The sequence below is a fragment of the Mustela nigripes genome, chromosome 8 (assembly GCF_022355385.1).
Source record: "Mustela nigripes isolate SB6536 chromosome 8, MUSNIG.SB6536, whole genome shotgun sequence".
Lineage (NCBI taxonomy): Eukaryota > Metazoa > Chordata > Mammalia > Carnivora > Mustelidae > Mustela > Mustela nigripes.
This window is the reverse complement of record NC_081564.1, coordinates 9,496,857-9,513,351: the sequence shown is the minus strand read 5'-3', so window position 1 is coordinate 9,513,351 and position 16,495 is coordinate 9,496,857. Positions and strand designations below refer to the sequence as shown.

Genomic DNA, 16,495 nt, shown 5'->3' with positions numbered 1-16,495 from the left:
GATTGACTTTTTTTTTTTTTTTCACTTTTTCCTATTTTCTTGCCCCTCCTGCCTTAAACTTTATTTGAAGAAACTTTTTTCTGGACCATGGTTTGATCAGATTTAAGTTTGATTTATTTTTTTGGAGGGGGTGGGTAAGATTATGTCCCAGTGCGGGATGTATGTTCTTATCAGTAGGCCCATAAGATCTGCTGATTTCTTATGATGTTTGCAGCTACTAAAGCTAAATGCCTAGATCTGTTAAATCAAGATAGCAAAATGGTAATAATTGGTCATATCGTTATTAGCTGGAATGCTTCTGTAAAGGGAATTCTTCTTTAATTGTTTGGTTATCTAGGTGTACAGTTCATATGAGAAAGGCAGAATAAATGTTGGAATCTTTCCCTGTATTAACCACTTTTCCAAAATGAGTTAGTTTGCCAACATCATCCAGTGGTGGTTTTTCTTTCTCATAATATTATAAGCTTGTGGGTTTAAGTGTATTTGTGTTTCTTTTTTCTTTTCTTTTTTTAAAAAATGTGTTTCTGTTCATTGAAGATCTTGTTCTTATTGATAAGGCAAATTCATTGTTTCTCAAAGTACAATTTTCCAAAGATAGGTGAATGACAGATAAGCCCATGAAAGATGCTTAACACCATTAGCCATCAGGGAAATGCAAATCAAAACCACATGAGTTACCATTTCACACCCACTTGGATGGCTCTAATCAAAAGACAGATAATAAGTGTTTGCAATGATGTGGAAAACAGAAATCTTCATATATTGCTGCTGGGAAAGTAAAATGGTATAGCCACTTTGGACAACAGTTCAACAGTTCCTCCCTAGGGTGAACAGAATTACCATAGGACTCAGCAGTTTCACTGTTAGGTTTTTATCCCTTGTGGTTATATACTGATGTCCGCACAAAAACTTCAGTATTCAAAGAAGCGTTATCCATAACAGCCAAAAAGTGGAAACTCCAATGTCCCATCAGCCAGTGAATGGATAAATAAGATGTGGTCTATCCATAAAATGGAGTATCATTTAGCTGTGAAGAGGAATGAAGGGGACAAATCCTGAAAACAGTGCTACATGAAAGAGTATTCACAAAATACCACAGATAGCAGAATTCCATTTCTATTTGAAGTGAAGAATAGGTAACTTTGTAGAGTAGGTTAGTGATGGCTTAGGGCTAAGAGATCTGGGGGAAAATGAGAGATTTCTAATGGGTACAGAATTTCTTCTGAAGGTGATGGAGACCTTCTAAAATTGTGATAATGACCGCACAGCTCTGAATGTACTAAAATCCATTGAATTTTGCTCTTTAAGTGGATGAATTTCATGGTATGTGAATTATAATAAACCTCTTAAAAAATTTTTAGAGACTACCCAGAGTTACCCAGAGAATCTGCCTCAAATGTAGATTCCAGGGCACATCTTAGACTTCTCAAAACAGTCTTTGTAAGTGGAGCCCAGGAATCTTTTTTTTTTTTTTCTTTAAACACATCCAGAAGTTGTGATTTACAGAATTATTATCAAAGTTCTTCGTTATGCCGTCCATCCCTGTAACTTCCTACTTTTGTGGCTTCTAGAGCAACACACTCGATTTCTTCCACATGATAGCCCTTTAATTTTATGAAGGTTGCCCCCTCCTCCCTTGCAGGCCATGCATCCCTAGTTCCTTAACCATTCCTCATGTGACATGATTGCCAGATTAGTCAAATCACCCTCTTCTGGACTCCTACTAGTCTGCTAATGACTTCTTGAAATGAGGTACTCTGAACTGAACGGGATATTCCAGTTAGAGTTTGACCATTGCGGAATATAAATGGGATTATTATCTCCCTTGGTCCCGATAGTGGAATTCTTCTAATGCATTTTAAGATTACATTAGCATTTTTTAAACAGTGTTGCCTCAGACCACGCATGTGTTTAGTTCCATGCCTCCTTTACCCTATCCTCAACACTCCTGGCTTTTATCTAGTCAGGATTTCCTTCTTTCAGGGTTATATGAAAAAATTCCCTTTCTTGATGGTGATCTAGTCAAAAATAAGGAAACCCTAACGGTTGTTGAGCAGTTTCGGCTTTTTCAGAGAGCTCCCTGAACTTGTGTTTGACCTTAGCTGTGTAAATGAGGTGGGTGTTGGCTTCTGTTTTACAAAGGTAGAAATACTGACCAAGTGAGTTTAAGTAAAATACCTAAGGGAAATTGTTACTTGCGGAGCCTGAGCTGGAACCCAGTTCCCCTAACTCAGTGGTTTGAAATCTTGGCTGCACATTGCTTTCACTTGTGGAGTGGAAAAAAGCCTGGGTCTCATCCCTAAATATTCTGAGTTAATCTGACTGGAGTGGGGGCCCACTCAGGAGTATTGTTTTAAAAAAAAGCTCCCAAAACAGTTCAGATGTGCAGCCAGGGTTGAGAACCACGGCTCTAGCTCATATTTTGGTGTTCCCTTCTTTCACTACACATATTTTCTTCATCTGATTAAAAGGCTCTTACGTGGAAGAGGAAGAATTTTCTGTTGCTCCAGAAGGCAGATTTATAATTAGTCCAACCGAAGGAGGGTTACTCAGAAGTATAGTGGGAACCAGATGTACATCCTAAGGGAATTATTCTTGGAATTAATGTATCATCTCATTTGTTAATTTATCAAATATTTATGTGCCAGACACTGTGCTAAACTCTGGTGTTAGAAAAGTGAATAAGCTCTGGTTTTTCCCCTTTTAGTACTTGGTTGAAAGAGGGGACAGACTGGGAATAAACAACATAGTAGTGTGGTGTTACGCATATTAGAGTTACAGGGTTTCCTTCTTTGTTACGTTTCTCTATTTAAAAAACCAGTGGTTTTTGTTTTTTAACTAAAATATATTTATGCTAAGGGTTTGAATATATCACAGCCTGGTAATCTTTACGTATGTGAAGTAAGCAGTTAGCAAATGTCATTTCAGAGAGATTTTCCTTCACTCCTAACAAATCATCAGTCTATTCCTATTGTGAAATAGCAGACACATTTTTCCTTACAGTTTGTGGTGGATCCTCTGATAGAGATATGTGCTGGATACTGTGGAAGCACGTAGTAGCTAATTTTGGAAAGGAGAAGAGAGAGAGTAAGGAAATCAGAATTTTTCAAAAGTAAGTAGCAGAGCTGAATTTTGAAAGGTAGGAGTTGGGCTGAATAGGGTGAACTTTTAAGCAACAAAACCAGGAGATGGAAAAATAGGACCATGGTCATGAGGACATGACAAAAGATGAAAGCTGGATAAGGGCAAGGTCAAGTGGAACTTTATGCAAGAAGAATTGGGAAAGTGATTTCTTAGATAGGGAATTCTCAGGAGTTTTTGTTTAACTACGCCCAACATGGGGCTTGAACTCAGGACCCAGAGTCACATGCTCTACTGACTCAGCCACCCAGGTGCCCTGAGTCCTCACCAGTCTGACAATCCTGCCATCAATAGCAGGTGCGTGAAGATGTGGGCGAGATCACTGAGTGCTGGAGCAGGTTTTACAGGACTGAGTCTAAACCAAACATTCTGGAAACCAGTCAAAGGCCATTCTAGTTGAGGTACCAAGCTAGCGGCTAAAACTCATGAATTAAACTGTGACACTTAATCGTGTTGTCTGTCAGTCAAGTAAAAGATCCTTTTTAAAAATCGGAGATGTCAAAAAAGCATTCAAATGAATACCTATTTCCAGGATCAGATATGTAGCTTCAGGGTTTAATTTAATTGATAAGCGATCCACTCTTGAATTAGGCTTTCATATTAGAGATAGAATTCCATCCTTGCACTCACAATTCATTTACTTGGTTCACTTGAGATCTTACATTCTGTGAATTGCCATATGCAATTCAATTTGGCCATGATTGCCATCTTCATAATGTGAAAAACAGTGGGAAAATTTGTAGAAGGGTTTAAAAAATGCACTCTAACATTTGAGAGGATTTCAGTATTCTATAACCTTTCCTTACAAATTTTGTATTGGGTTTGCAAGTCTGGCCAGTTGATCTGCTTTGAAATAATAACCCAGGTATAAATTCCTTTTATGCTGACGGGTACGTAGAATGAATTGGTTAATGTACCATAATGGGGAGCACAGTAATGTAATTCATCTGTCGGAGCTTGAGTGATCCTGAGTATCAGTGTATGTGCTGCGAGGCTGGCACAGTCCTGAGTTTTAAGTATCCTTTCATTTTGGAGAGTGAAAGGTTTTATTGTTCATTCATAGCTCCCAATATCTGTGGCCTTCCCCATCCCACCATTCAGTCTTCCCTCCTAACCAGGAATCTAATCAGCCCTGTGTTTTTTGCTGCCAAAGTGCAACAGATGGAACTCGTCAGCGGATTTAAGGACAGCATATCCTGTGGTATGGTGATGATTTTTTGTCAGCTGTCCCCTCCCCTCCCCATTTTAAATATATCCACTGTGTCACCATTTGTTTGACTACCAGTTAAAGATAGCGTTTGCTTTTCAAAAGTATCCCCTGTAGTTATGATCGCTTAAATATGAACTATTTAACTTGTCATCACTGTTTGTTTGTTTTTTTAAATAGAGAAAAATCCATGTTTCTATTACCACAGATACTAATGACCTTTCAAATTGAACAAGCATGTTTTACATAGTCCTACTTATAGGGCATATATAATTTTTCTGCTTTATCTTTGGTTTTAACTTGCTTAAGTTATTGCATAATATTCCATTGTCCTATGTTTTAATTGAACACTTCCCTTCTCTTCATTTGTTAAAAATATTGTTTGTTTGACAGAGACTGAGAGCACAGCGTTGCGGGTACTGGGAGAGGGAGAAGCAGGCTCCCTACTGAGCAGGGAGCCTGATGCAGGACTCCATCCCAAGACCCTCAGGTCAGGACCTGAGCTGAAGGCAGACACTTAACCGACTGAGACACCCAGGCCCCCCTTCCCTTTTTATTTGTTTTAATTTTTAAGATTTTATTTAAGTAATCGCATACCCAACGTGGGGCTTGAATTTAGAGCTCCAAGATCAAGAATCACATGCTGTACCAACTGAGCCAGCCACGTGCCCCTGAACATAGCTTTTTTTTTTTTTTTAAAGGTTTTATTTATTTATTTATTTATTTATACAGAGAGACCCAGCAAGAGAGGAAACACAGTCAGGGGGAGTGGGAGAGGGAGAACAGGCTTCCAACAGGCTACCCGCTGAGCAGGAAGCCTGATACAGGGCTGTTTCTCAGGACCCTGGGATCAGGAGTAAGCCAAAGGCAGATGCTTAATGACTGAGCCACCCAGGGGCCCTGAACATTTATTTTTTGGATGTTAAGATTTCGTCTGCTTTTTCCACTATAATGAAACTTCAGTATATTTATTTCTGGAAAATTTTTTTAGGTTAAATTCTTAGAAAGGGGTTACTCTATTTCAGAGGTAGGCTCTAATACATCTTTTAATTTCTTGACAATTTTAGAGACTTACATCTCTTTTCTGAAGAGTGATATAGTTAGAAATTAATATTTACATTTAGGGGGAATACAATAGTTCATGCCCTAATCTTTTCTATTAATTATTGGTTTAGTTAGTTTCTTTATTTGTAACATTCTCTACTACTTCAAAAGCCTCTCTGCTTTTTCTCACTATGACGATTACTTGAAATGCGTGTTGACATTTCACATTTCACATCACGGCTGGAAGGTACATGCTCTTGTATTTTTCCACATGGAAAATGGAAAGAAATTGGCTGAAATGAGTTGATCCTCTATAACTACTCTTACGTCAAATATTGGAGTCTTGTTCAAAATTTGGCTGGCAAAGAATATTTTGCCTACCTTCTGTTAGACTTTCCAGAATGATTGTTGTTGTCTTAGACTAAACTTGTGTGTCATGTAGGACTTTAAAAAAAAAGAAATTAAGGCAACACATTACTTTGAAAGTCATTCCCTTCATTGGGTGACTCGTTATCCCTGAAGTAGTTAGTGACCCTTGCTTCTGATTAAGGATGATGGGGGATCTTCCCTGCTCCTTAAATACTTTTCCCCCTTTTTAAAGTGAAAAGTATTCCTTTCCTAATGACATTTTGGATTTTTTATCTTCTTTAAAAGCAGTTACTGAGAGCACTGGTTTTTATATGAGGATCTGAGACAAATCATTTAATATTCATAAGTACCAGAATAGATCCTTCATCGCTGATGTACTAAAGCTCAAAGGTATGATGTCTTTATGAAATGATTTTTGGCCATGACCTTCAACTTAGAATTCTGAAAAACAGCAGTGTAGCGCACAGTTCTTAGTTTTCATGAGGGGCCATTCCAATGGAATGCTGAGTAGCCTAATGGATTTCTGAAAGCATAGTGTGCCTTAGATACTGCTAAATCAATAAACATAAGTCACTTAAGTGTGTATATCATATAATATTTGGTTAATTATAACTCAGATCCTTTCAAAATCCTTTTTGGAATGCCAAAATATAGCTGAAGTACTTATAAAAATAGAATCATAAGAAAAGTGCAGAAGTGTATTATAGAATTTTTTTCTAGCTAGTCTTAATGTTTGGAATTAGCTCTAGATTCTGTCATAAACATCTTTATACAAACCATGAAATACCACATTTTAGAGCCACTTATCTTTAAGATGGATAATAAAAGGAAATAGGTAGGTTTAATGTTACTGAGTTGTTCTTTGATTCTTGGTTCTAATAAAAGTCTGTATTGAATTTTTTAGTACTTGCTTCATATAAACAAAGTAGATGATCAATGTACCATAAATAAAATGTGTGGAACTTGTATGTGTTTCATATGTATTTTATATCAAAGAGTAGTATTGGGTGGAAATCACAAAAGCAATATTGGAAAGCTCTTAAATTCATTTTAGATGTTCATAAGTAGGAGACAAAGCTTTGTGTTTTTTTTTTTTAATTTTTATTTTATTAGGGGGAGAGAGCATGGGTGGGGAGGGGGTGCTGGAAGAGGTAAAGGGAGAGGGGAAGCAACCTCCCCGTTGAGCAGAGAGCCCACACTGGACTCCGTCCCAGGACTATGGGATCATGACCCAAGCAGAAGGCAGAGGCTCAACCGACTGAGCCACCCCAGTCGCCTTTTCATTTTTTTTAACAACATTAAAATCATCTCAGTCTTTAGTTATTGATTTTAATGGTAGAGGCTGGTTTTTGAGGGAAGATCCTAAAAGGAGGGGGGAAATAAAGGCAGTCTGACTTCCTTGAATATTGATTACAGCTTCAAGGTAAATGGTTGCCCTTGAAATGTGAGGGTTTTTTTGTTTGTTTTTTTAAGGAACTTGAGTTATTTTATCTGCTGCCATGTGAAAAATAAAAGGGTGATCTGTGTTTGAATCCAGTTAAAAGTTAGGAGAATACAGTTTGGTATGACTTGATGGTCAAAGACAATTAAACACTGTTTGCTCCTGTTGTATTAAAAACTAACTAAAAATGGCCCTTGTTCTTAATTTTAATACGACCTGCAATATAGCTGTACCCAATGATATCTAGTGGAACACAGATATAGCCTGGTTGGAATTTTTTTCCTTTTGTTTAGAAATTATCATATAATTAAATAGCCCTTTTTAGGGTAACCCCCCTAAATTCATACTGTTATATGAATTTAACACACCTATAGATTCAGGATCCCACCACCACCACAATCAGGATACAGAACAGCTTTTTCATTCCAAAAAATTTCTTTATACTATCGTTATATTAGTCCTTCCCTGCCTATTCCCCTGACCTCTGACCATCACTGATCTCTTCTGTATCACTATATAGTTCTATTTTGTTTTTTCCAGAAAACTCTGTAAATGGAATCCTACAGATGCAACCTTTTGAAATTGGTGGTTTTCCCTCAATTCAGTGCCACTGAGATTCATTGAAGTTGTGTATATCAATGGTTCTTTTCTTCTTATTGCTAAGTTGTTGTTTGAAATCTTATGGCATTTGGAAGTTTTTTCTGATCTGATAGGGTGGCACTGAAATTCGAATTACTTACCGTTTTTTTTTTTTTAACATGAACTTTTTTTTAAAAAAATGAAGTACATTTTCTGAATTGAAATTATTTATTTATAAATAGGCCCCACACCCAACATGGGGCTTGAACTCATGACCCTGAGATCAAGTCGCCCACTCTATTGACTGAGCCAGCCAGGTGCCCCAGAATTTGTTGTTTAAATTGAACATTTTTTCAGTTCAGTGACTTGCATGTATAGCTAAGCAAGACCGTTACTGTGTTTACATTGTTCTGGATTGGGCTGTTTTCAAGGGCAAAGTTTGAGGTAATAAAAGTATTTTGCAGGTTTCTGAGAGAAATAAAGTGATCTATAACCTTTCAAAATGTCAGTGCCAATGACGTGACAGAATTTTCTTTGCTTTTATTTCAAACCTCTTCTCACCCTGACTTTCTGGTCTACTGAGAACCAGATACCCCTGGCGCCTGGTAGTCAGTTTTAATGTGCTTGCTCCTAAAGTGCCCTCCTTGGTTCCTTACAATGGTCTGTTCATTTTAACCTAGTTCTATGCATATGCTTTTTGCATCATAAAGTCCCTTTAATTCTTTATCTTGATAGTTGGTTCCTTTCTTAGGATTAAGGATTTAATGGTTTTATTCTCCTAGTGGCTCCAAATCTAGAGGCCTCCTGGTAATTGTATGTTTTGGCAAGAAAATAGTGCTTCCTTGATCTATACCATGTTACCAACTGAGATAATAGATTAACAGTAGTAAGAATGGAGTGTTCTTCAAAATCAAAGACCAATACAATATCAATAATTTAGGAGTAGGTATATTCAATTCTGAAGATGAAATTTTGTTCTTTTCACTTACAGTCCACTTGGTAATGGGAATTAGACTTATACCTCAAAAGCATTTAACAAGGACCTGTACCTCAATTTTCTAAAAGTACTTGAATTAATTTCCGACTTCATACTTAACTGTTTTCATGATTTGCGCTCTTTGACCCAGGCCTGATAATTACTTTTAACCGGGGCACTAGCAGAAACGCCACAGAAAAAAGTCTCCAGCAAATACCTGGGTTTTACAACACCTATTTTCATATTTGGTTCCAACTAAGATGACTTATGTGGACTTTTTTAGATGCCATCGGATATATTTGCTGGAACTGATGAAAGCCATGGTGAAAAACTGTACATACCAATCTCTTTATTGTTCCCTCCCTTTAGATTTTAACGTTTGAGACCAAGAATCCGACGGAATTAGCCGAACGTTTGCGCTCCGTCTGTGGGAATCAGAGCAATGCGTATGCCCGCCTGCTGGAGTACCGCCTGAATGCCTTGCGAGGACTGTGGAATGCCCAGCGCCAGCTGGCCTTGGAAGAACAGCACGAAAGAGAAAGTTCGGGTGACGAAGAAACATTGGCTCTGCTCAAACGCCAGGGCTTGTTGCAGCAACCTGAGCAAGCTCCCTTCACATCTCGGATGGGGCTCCTGCTGGTCTTCCCCCTTATCCAGTCCCAGAGCAGAACGGACCCCTCTCTCTGTAACATAACTGCTGAGGTGCTATTGAACTGCCTTCGCGACTGCCAGCCTTTGAGCCTGACCAAGGAGCCTGCTGACTGTCTCAATGGAATTGAAACTTTGCTGTGCTCCTGGCTAGAAGACACTTCGGATACCGGCCGACACATCCCACATAAGCAGAAAGAAAATGCTGCTGCTGCTCTGGTGGCTTTGGCGTGTGCCAGGTAAGGACCAGCAAATGGACCACCTTGTAGCCTTGTGACGGCTGCTGCTGGGGGGGTGGTGAGGGCGGGGGGTTGTGGAGTGAGAGGCGGGCCTCTGTGATGGCAGTCTGAACCTCCAGTAGTCCGTCTTCGTTGGCAATATTGAATTTCACAGCCTCGACGGCGCATAAGATACTTTCACCAAAACTTGGCACCAGGACCCTGAGCTGGAGCCCAAGTTCAAGTGTTTGTTGTCTGCCACCCTGTGATAAAGCTGAAGCGGCTTAAAAGGGGAGAGCCAGCCCTTGCCGTATCTCCTCACCCCCTTGATGATTAGTGCTTTAGGTCCCGCAGTTGGTGGAGGATGGTTTATCTCTATTTCTCCTCGAAGGATGGCCAGAAAATTGGTAGAGCTTTTAATTTCTTCGTTTTTTCATTTTTAATTTTTTCAGCAAGTGAGTGAGTTATTATTACCCGGACTCCGTTATGCAGGCTCGGTCACAAATTATATTTCTGGACCATGATGCTTGCTTCCATTAATTTAACTGAAAGATCTCTCTGTATGTGTCCAGATTTAAAGATCTTATTTATTTGACAGAGAGAGATGCACACACAAGCAGGGGGAGTGGATGGAGAGGGAGAAACAGGCTCCCTGCTCACAGGACCCCGAGACCATGATCCAAGCTGAAGGCAGATGCTTAGCCAACTGAGCCACCCTGGTGCCCCTGTGTATGTCCAAATTGAATAGTGTGCCGTCCTTTTTGTGTAAGCGGATCTAATTGATCTAATTGTTGATCTGATATCAATAGGAAATGTTAGAGTTACTTTTCCAGGAGGGGGTCTCTACAGTCTCTTGCCCAGTAACCTGTATGTGTGAGAAAAAGGTTCACTGCCCTTGCTTTCCTTAAGCTAGTCGTCTAGAGACCAATTAGGACTGTGGTCTGACAGATTAGTGTCATTAATTAATGTCATTAATCTGTCCTTCTCGCTTCAGAGTTCTTTCCTTTTTTTTTTCTTTTAAGCAAAGAATATGTGGAAAAATTCTTCTTGAAAGATTACAGAATTCTTGGTTATAAGACTTCTTCCCCTATTTTTATGGTTTCAAAGTTGACCTTTAAATGGTTGACTCTCAAACTACTTTTAAGGCAAAATGGCACCAGGATTAATTGTCAGTTTCTTTGCCCTAAGCAAACTGTCCTAGCCTAGTTTTAGATCCCTGAAGGCTGGTTGATTGTGGAAATCCTGACAGGAGCTTAATTCTGGAGACAGTGGGTAGCACTGAATTAAGTTTTCCTGGAAAGGCTTTATATTAGATTGGTATCTTGTATTTGTGGAAGACCATTTTAGACCCTAAATAAACTTGTTACCAATACAAAAGTCCCGTTTTTGTATTGGGGCACCTGGGTGGCTAAGTCGATTGGGCATCCAACTCTTGATTTTGGCTCAGATCGTGGTCTCATGGTTGTGAGATTGAGACCCATGTGAGGCTCTGTGCTCGGTGGGGAATCTGCGTAAGAGTCTCTCTCTCCCTCTACTCCTCTCTCCCCTTCCCCAATGCATGTGTGCATGTTTACTCTCTCAAATAGATAAATAAATTTTTATTTGTATTCACTTTTAAAAAAGATTTTATTTGACAGAGTGCAAGAGAACACAAGCAGGGTTTGTGGCAGAGGAAGAGGAAGAAGCAGGCTCCTCCCAAGCAGGGAACCTGAAATGGAGCTTGATCCCAGGACTCTGGGATCGTGATTTGAGTGAAGGCAGACGCTTAACTGACTGAACCACCCAGGTGCCCTTAAATCTTTTTTAAAAATCCCATTTTGAGAAAATTTAAAAACTTTTTTTTTTTTTTTTTTTTAATATTTAGAGAGTGAGACCATGAGCAGAGGGAAGAATAAAGGGAGAGGGAAACTCTCAAGCAGACTCTGCTGAGCTCTGAGCCCAACATGGGGCTCAATCCCATGACCTCGAGATCATGATCTGAGCCAAAGTCAAGAATCAGGCACTTAGCCAACTGAACCACACAGGCCCCCGAAATTTTGCTTTTAAGTAGAATTCTTTAGATAGACTTGGAGTGTTAGGAATAATCATCAACTTAGTTTTAAACATTTTTATTTATTGAATATGGAATCAAACTTTTTTTATTGTGCCCACATTCAATCTGATGATTACTGAAATTGTTTCATGTGCTTGATATTCCAAATTCCACTCAGAAATGTTGAAATGAATGTTTTTATTTTCTTCATGTTTTTTGTTTTGTGTTTAAAGATGATTCCTATACTGCTAATATTGTCACCTCTTTCTGGACTTTCTTTACATCAGAAGCCTTCACCTTTTCAGTTGGTCATCTACTTTAATGAAGTTATTTGGCACATATTATTGAACATTTGAGATTGATGCTTTCAAAGACAACATTTTCAAAATATTATTTTGAATGTTTACTTGTTCAGCCAATTTATTAAGTAACTTTGCCAGGAATCTTGCTGATTCTTAGGAATATAGTGATTAGTGGTTTCACACTTTGCCGTTGAATGGACTCGGGGTGATTCATTTTGTAAATAATTATTGCTCATTTACATTGTGCAAGGTACTCTCATAGGCACTGGGGATACAACAGTGAGCAAGATGGTTGGTCCCTCAATTGCAAAATTGACCTGAATCAGATAACTTCAGGGGGCTTTTCATTTATAAGAACACATGCCAGGATCTTTTGATAGAGAATGATGAGGGGGGTGGGGTGAGACAGCATTAGCTGGAGATACCAGGGACGGCCTTACTGAGGAGGTGCCCAATGAACACAGGCCAGGAGGAGGAGAATGAACCAACCAGACATCAAAAAGCCAATGATGGTGTGTTCTGGTCAAGAAGAGCAGCAAGTGGCACAACCCTGATGTTCTTTTTTGTGCTTGGGGTGGCTGAGGGGGGCAGCACAGTAACCCGGGGGCTGGAATACAGTGGGAGAGAGAAGGGGCAGGAGAGGAGCTTGGCAGGGCTCAGGTCATTGTAGGGGCTTAGGAGCCGTGGAAGGAGTTTGAATTTTATTCTGAAAGTGTAATTCAGTCTGGCAGGTAATAATACCTTTACAGTTGGTCCCAAGTGTTCCCGTGTGCTTTTCCCCTCCATTTTAACCTCCCTGCATGCCACAGAGATGCCACTGTTGGACAGATGAAGAAGCAAAATCCACAGGATTTAGGTGACAGGGTTGAGATGGTGTAGCTGGTGAGTGGCATGAATCCCAACTTGAGATTTTAGACCCTCTCTGCCACCTTCCTGCTTTATATTCTTTGGGTTTGATTCTGTGAGCACCAGGGGGTAGTGAAAGGGGCAATTAAGAGGACTTCAAGCCTACTCAGTCCAGTGTCGGGTGTTCCGTTTCTTCTGGGGTTGAGGCATGTGATACCTAGCAATTAAAGCCTTGGCTGAGAGAATAAGGCAGCGATCCGAAGTCGGCCTATCTGATACAGGCGGTCATCTAGTTCAGGAAATGTTCTGTGGTGATTTATACTTGGGATCTGGCCAGGTAAGTCCTGTGCATCTTAAAAGTGCCTTCTTTTAGATCCCGTTGGCCATATTCTAGATTTCCCCAAATCTTGAGGCTTGGGAACCAAAAGGAAATTGGGTAGCAGTGAGCTCGGCAAGCATTATAGTCACATACTTCACAGCAAGGGAAGCAGAAGGAATACCCCGCTAAGCACAAAATACTTATTTCAGGGGCTTCTGGCTGGCTCAGTCGGTAAAGTATGTGACTCTTGGTCTCAGGCTCATGAGTTTGAGCCCCACATTCAGGTAGACTTAATACAAAATATATGTATTATTTGAATGTATTCCTTTCCAGTCATACTTCATGTGATGGAGCTTGGGGAGATGTTATGTGAAATGGATGAACTTAAGGGTGCCTGGGTGGCTTAGTCGGTTAGGCATCTGCCTTCAGCTCGGGTCATGATCTCTGGGTCCTAGCGTCAGGCCCCATATCAGGCTTCCTGCTCAGTAGGGAATCTGCTCTCTCTCTCAAAATCTAAAAAAAAAAAAAAAGAAGAACTTAAAGATATTTAAAAATGAAGGCTGGAAACACTGTTAGACTTTAAGTATAACCCCCTTCTATAAAACCTCTCCTCTAGACTAGAGAAGGACTTCATGAAATGTTTCTGAAGCATAATAGCCACGTGTTTTTTGTGTTTGAGCCTTAGGTTTTGAACCTTTATTTTGGGAGAAAATTATTTACCTTTCCAAATGCAGGGAGAACATCCTAACTGGCATAATTGGTGCTGCTCACAAAGGGACTTTTTGTGAGAGCCAGTGGTAATCTGTAAAAATCCAGTATGTTTGGTACAACAGCTCTTCTGATTGGTGGAAGCGGATAGACCTCTTTTGGAACACTCTCTTGTGGTTAATAAAATTAACCTCTTTTTTTTTTTTTTAATATTTTATTTATTTATTTGACAGAGATCGCAAGTAGGCAGAGAGGCAGACAGAGAGAGAGAAGGAAGCAGGCTCCCCGCAGAGCAGAGAGCCCGACGTGGGGCTCGATCCCAAGATCCCGGGACCATGATCCGAGCCGAAAGCAGAGGCTTTAACCCACTGAGCCACCCAGGCGCCCCTAAAATTAACCTCTTTGTTTGGCTTTCCAGTTTTGATGATTTCCTGTTCCCTCCTTTTATTTTTAGGGGATCCTTGAAAACTTTCGTTCATACGGTCCATCTGTTACAGAAACAGACTGATCTGGGGTCCCTGCCTGTAGCCGATGTACTGTATAGGTAAGCTATCACTTTGGCTCCTTATCCAGCGCCCCCCACCCCATAAGGAGGATCTGTGCATAAAGCCTTTCAATAGGTACATTGCTAAACTTACCAATGAGTGATTCATATTTTAAAACAAGTGTATTGTCATATTCATCTTAATAATTTTGTGTTCTCTTCCTTCTTTGAAAGTATTCCTAGAGTATACTAATTCTCATTTTTTATTTTGTAGGTTTTTAAAAAAATGTAATAGCTTATAATGAATTGTTATAGATTTTAAGGTATGTTAAGGTATAAAGGAGAAACTGAAAATCATTCATAATCTCATTATCAGAAAATAACCACTCCTAATGTTTTGATATGTGCCTCCTAATTGATACCCTACCCCCCATCCCACGCGTATATAAAACCTATACGTATTTTACACATAGCTGTATTTTTATTATGACATTCCTATAAGCATGGCTTTATAATTTTTAAATTTAAAAATGTATTTATTCCAGATGCAGATTTGCATAAACCTATTTTAGTTGTCTGATCTGTAAGATGACTTTCATTTTCTTGCTGAAATGGATGGTCTCTGTGTCTTTGATTCTCCCATCTCCTCATTTTTAGGCTGTTGCTTTTGGAAGGGGGGCCTGGATCCCCCTCCTGTTTGCTCGGTGGCAAACACATAGTATCATGGGGGTATGAAGACATGTTGCCTGCTCCAGATAGCAACACTGGCTCCAGTTCTGAAAATAAAGGTAATTTAGGGGTTTTTGCTCCTGTGACTGAATTGAAGACTTGAAAAGAGTGCTTTTTAGATCATTGTGGCAACTGATTTAGATAAAACTGTGTTCCTTTTAATTAAAAGCTCTAGGTTCCTATACAGTATGTTCTTTGTCTGCTTTATCAGTAAAAGTGTAAAAGCTGATACTCAGTGAGGTAAGAAAATGGATAGGTTCTGCTATTGCAAGGAAAAGGTATCATCTATATACTTTAGCCAAGGAGGCATGAATTACTTAAGTTGACTCCTGGGTATTTGTGTTTGAGCCTGGGAGCCTCAGGTTGAATTTTTCTATCTGTAAACAGAATATCAGGTCTTGCTGCCTGAGCCTGATGCTGTTTCCCTTAGTGATGTATTAGGAGTGTTTTGATAAACCTTCCCACCCTAACCCCCCCCGCCCCCCCCCAAAAAGAGAGAGATTGTTCAAAGGAGCATGAATCAAGTATTCCCATGATCTGGATTAAAATGTTCTTACGTTTTCATGAGTATTCCATACCAGTTCATGCTGATTTCCATGAAAACGGCAGCAGCCCTCTTAATTGCCCTTCACTTGCCTGGCCTGTGGGATGGAGGATGCCTCTCCATTTTGCGTGGCAGATGTACCGAGTGGTGCCACGGCCCGGCAGGCCAGCCGCTTCCAGGCAGTGTGCACGCTGCCGCTCCCACCTGGGAGTTGCAGGCTTGCCAGGAGTCCACTCTGCTCACAGACCTGTGAGCTGTTGTAAGTGCTGTCGTGACTATCATTAAACATTGTGTAACTGATGAAATAGGAATTTAAACCCCCCCCGGAAATTGTTTGTAAAACATTCAGTTTTCTTATGGAAAGACTCAAAATGAATCTCTTAAGAAATTGACATTAATTATGTATGGGATTCACAGCCTCCTCTGCTCACCTTTCCATTTAGAACTGTTGATGGGGGCAGACTTCTGGGGCAGCCAGAAGGGCACGGGGTACAGTCTAAGCAGCTGGCCACTTGTGCACCCTTTATCCCGGGGCCTGTGTCTGCTTGTGTCCACTGTTGTTAACAAATAGTCACATGAGCTAGTAAGAGGAACTGGTGAGACTTTTGGATATGACAGAACTAGAGTCAGTGGGAGAAGCAAAAATGCCTGCAACTGCAATACCCAAGAAGTTCTTAAACTTCACAGGCCAAAAGTGACATCTTCAAACAAAATCAAAATGCCTTTGTTTTCTCCTTTTTACTTCAATATCTCCCTCGGAGTAGTTTCTTACTGAGGACAATGGTGTTAAGCTTATCTACTTGTTTTTCACTCTCTTGTACTTTTTGTTTTGCTTCCACCTAGAGAGTCTTTTTCTTTCTTTCTTTTTTTTCTTTTTAAGATTTTATTTATTTGAGAGAAGAGAGCAA

General features: G+C 39.8%; 1 protein-coding gene across 8 annotated transcripts in view; it reads left to right on the top strand.

The window, feature by feature from the left end:
• The window catches only part of HECTD4 (HECT domain E3 ubiquitin protein ligase 4), a 182,887-nt gene that overhangs the window by 44,380 nt on the left and 122,012 nt on the right, over positions 1 to 16,495 (top strand). For all 8 annotated transcript variants that reach the window (XM_059408459.1, XM_059408455.1, XM_059408453.1 and 5 more), the window contains exons 2-4: positions 9,127 to 9,644; positions 14,285 to 14,374; positions 14,972 to 15,102. In XM_059408459.1, the coding sequence (XP_059264442.1) occupies positions 9,127 to 9,644; positions 14,285 to 14,374; positions 14,972 to 15,102 (739 nt within the window). The remainder of the gene's footprint in view (positions 1 to 9,126; positions 9,645 to 14,284; positions 14,375 to 14,971; positions 15,103 to 16,495) is intronic.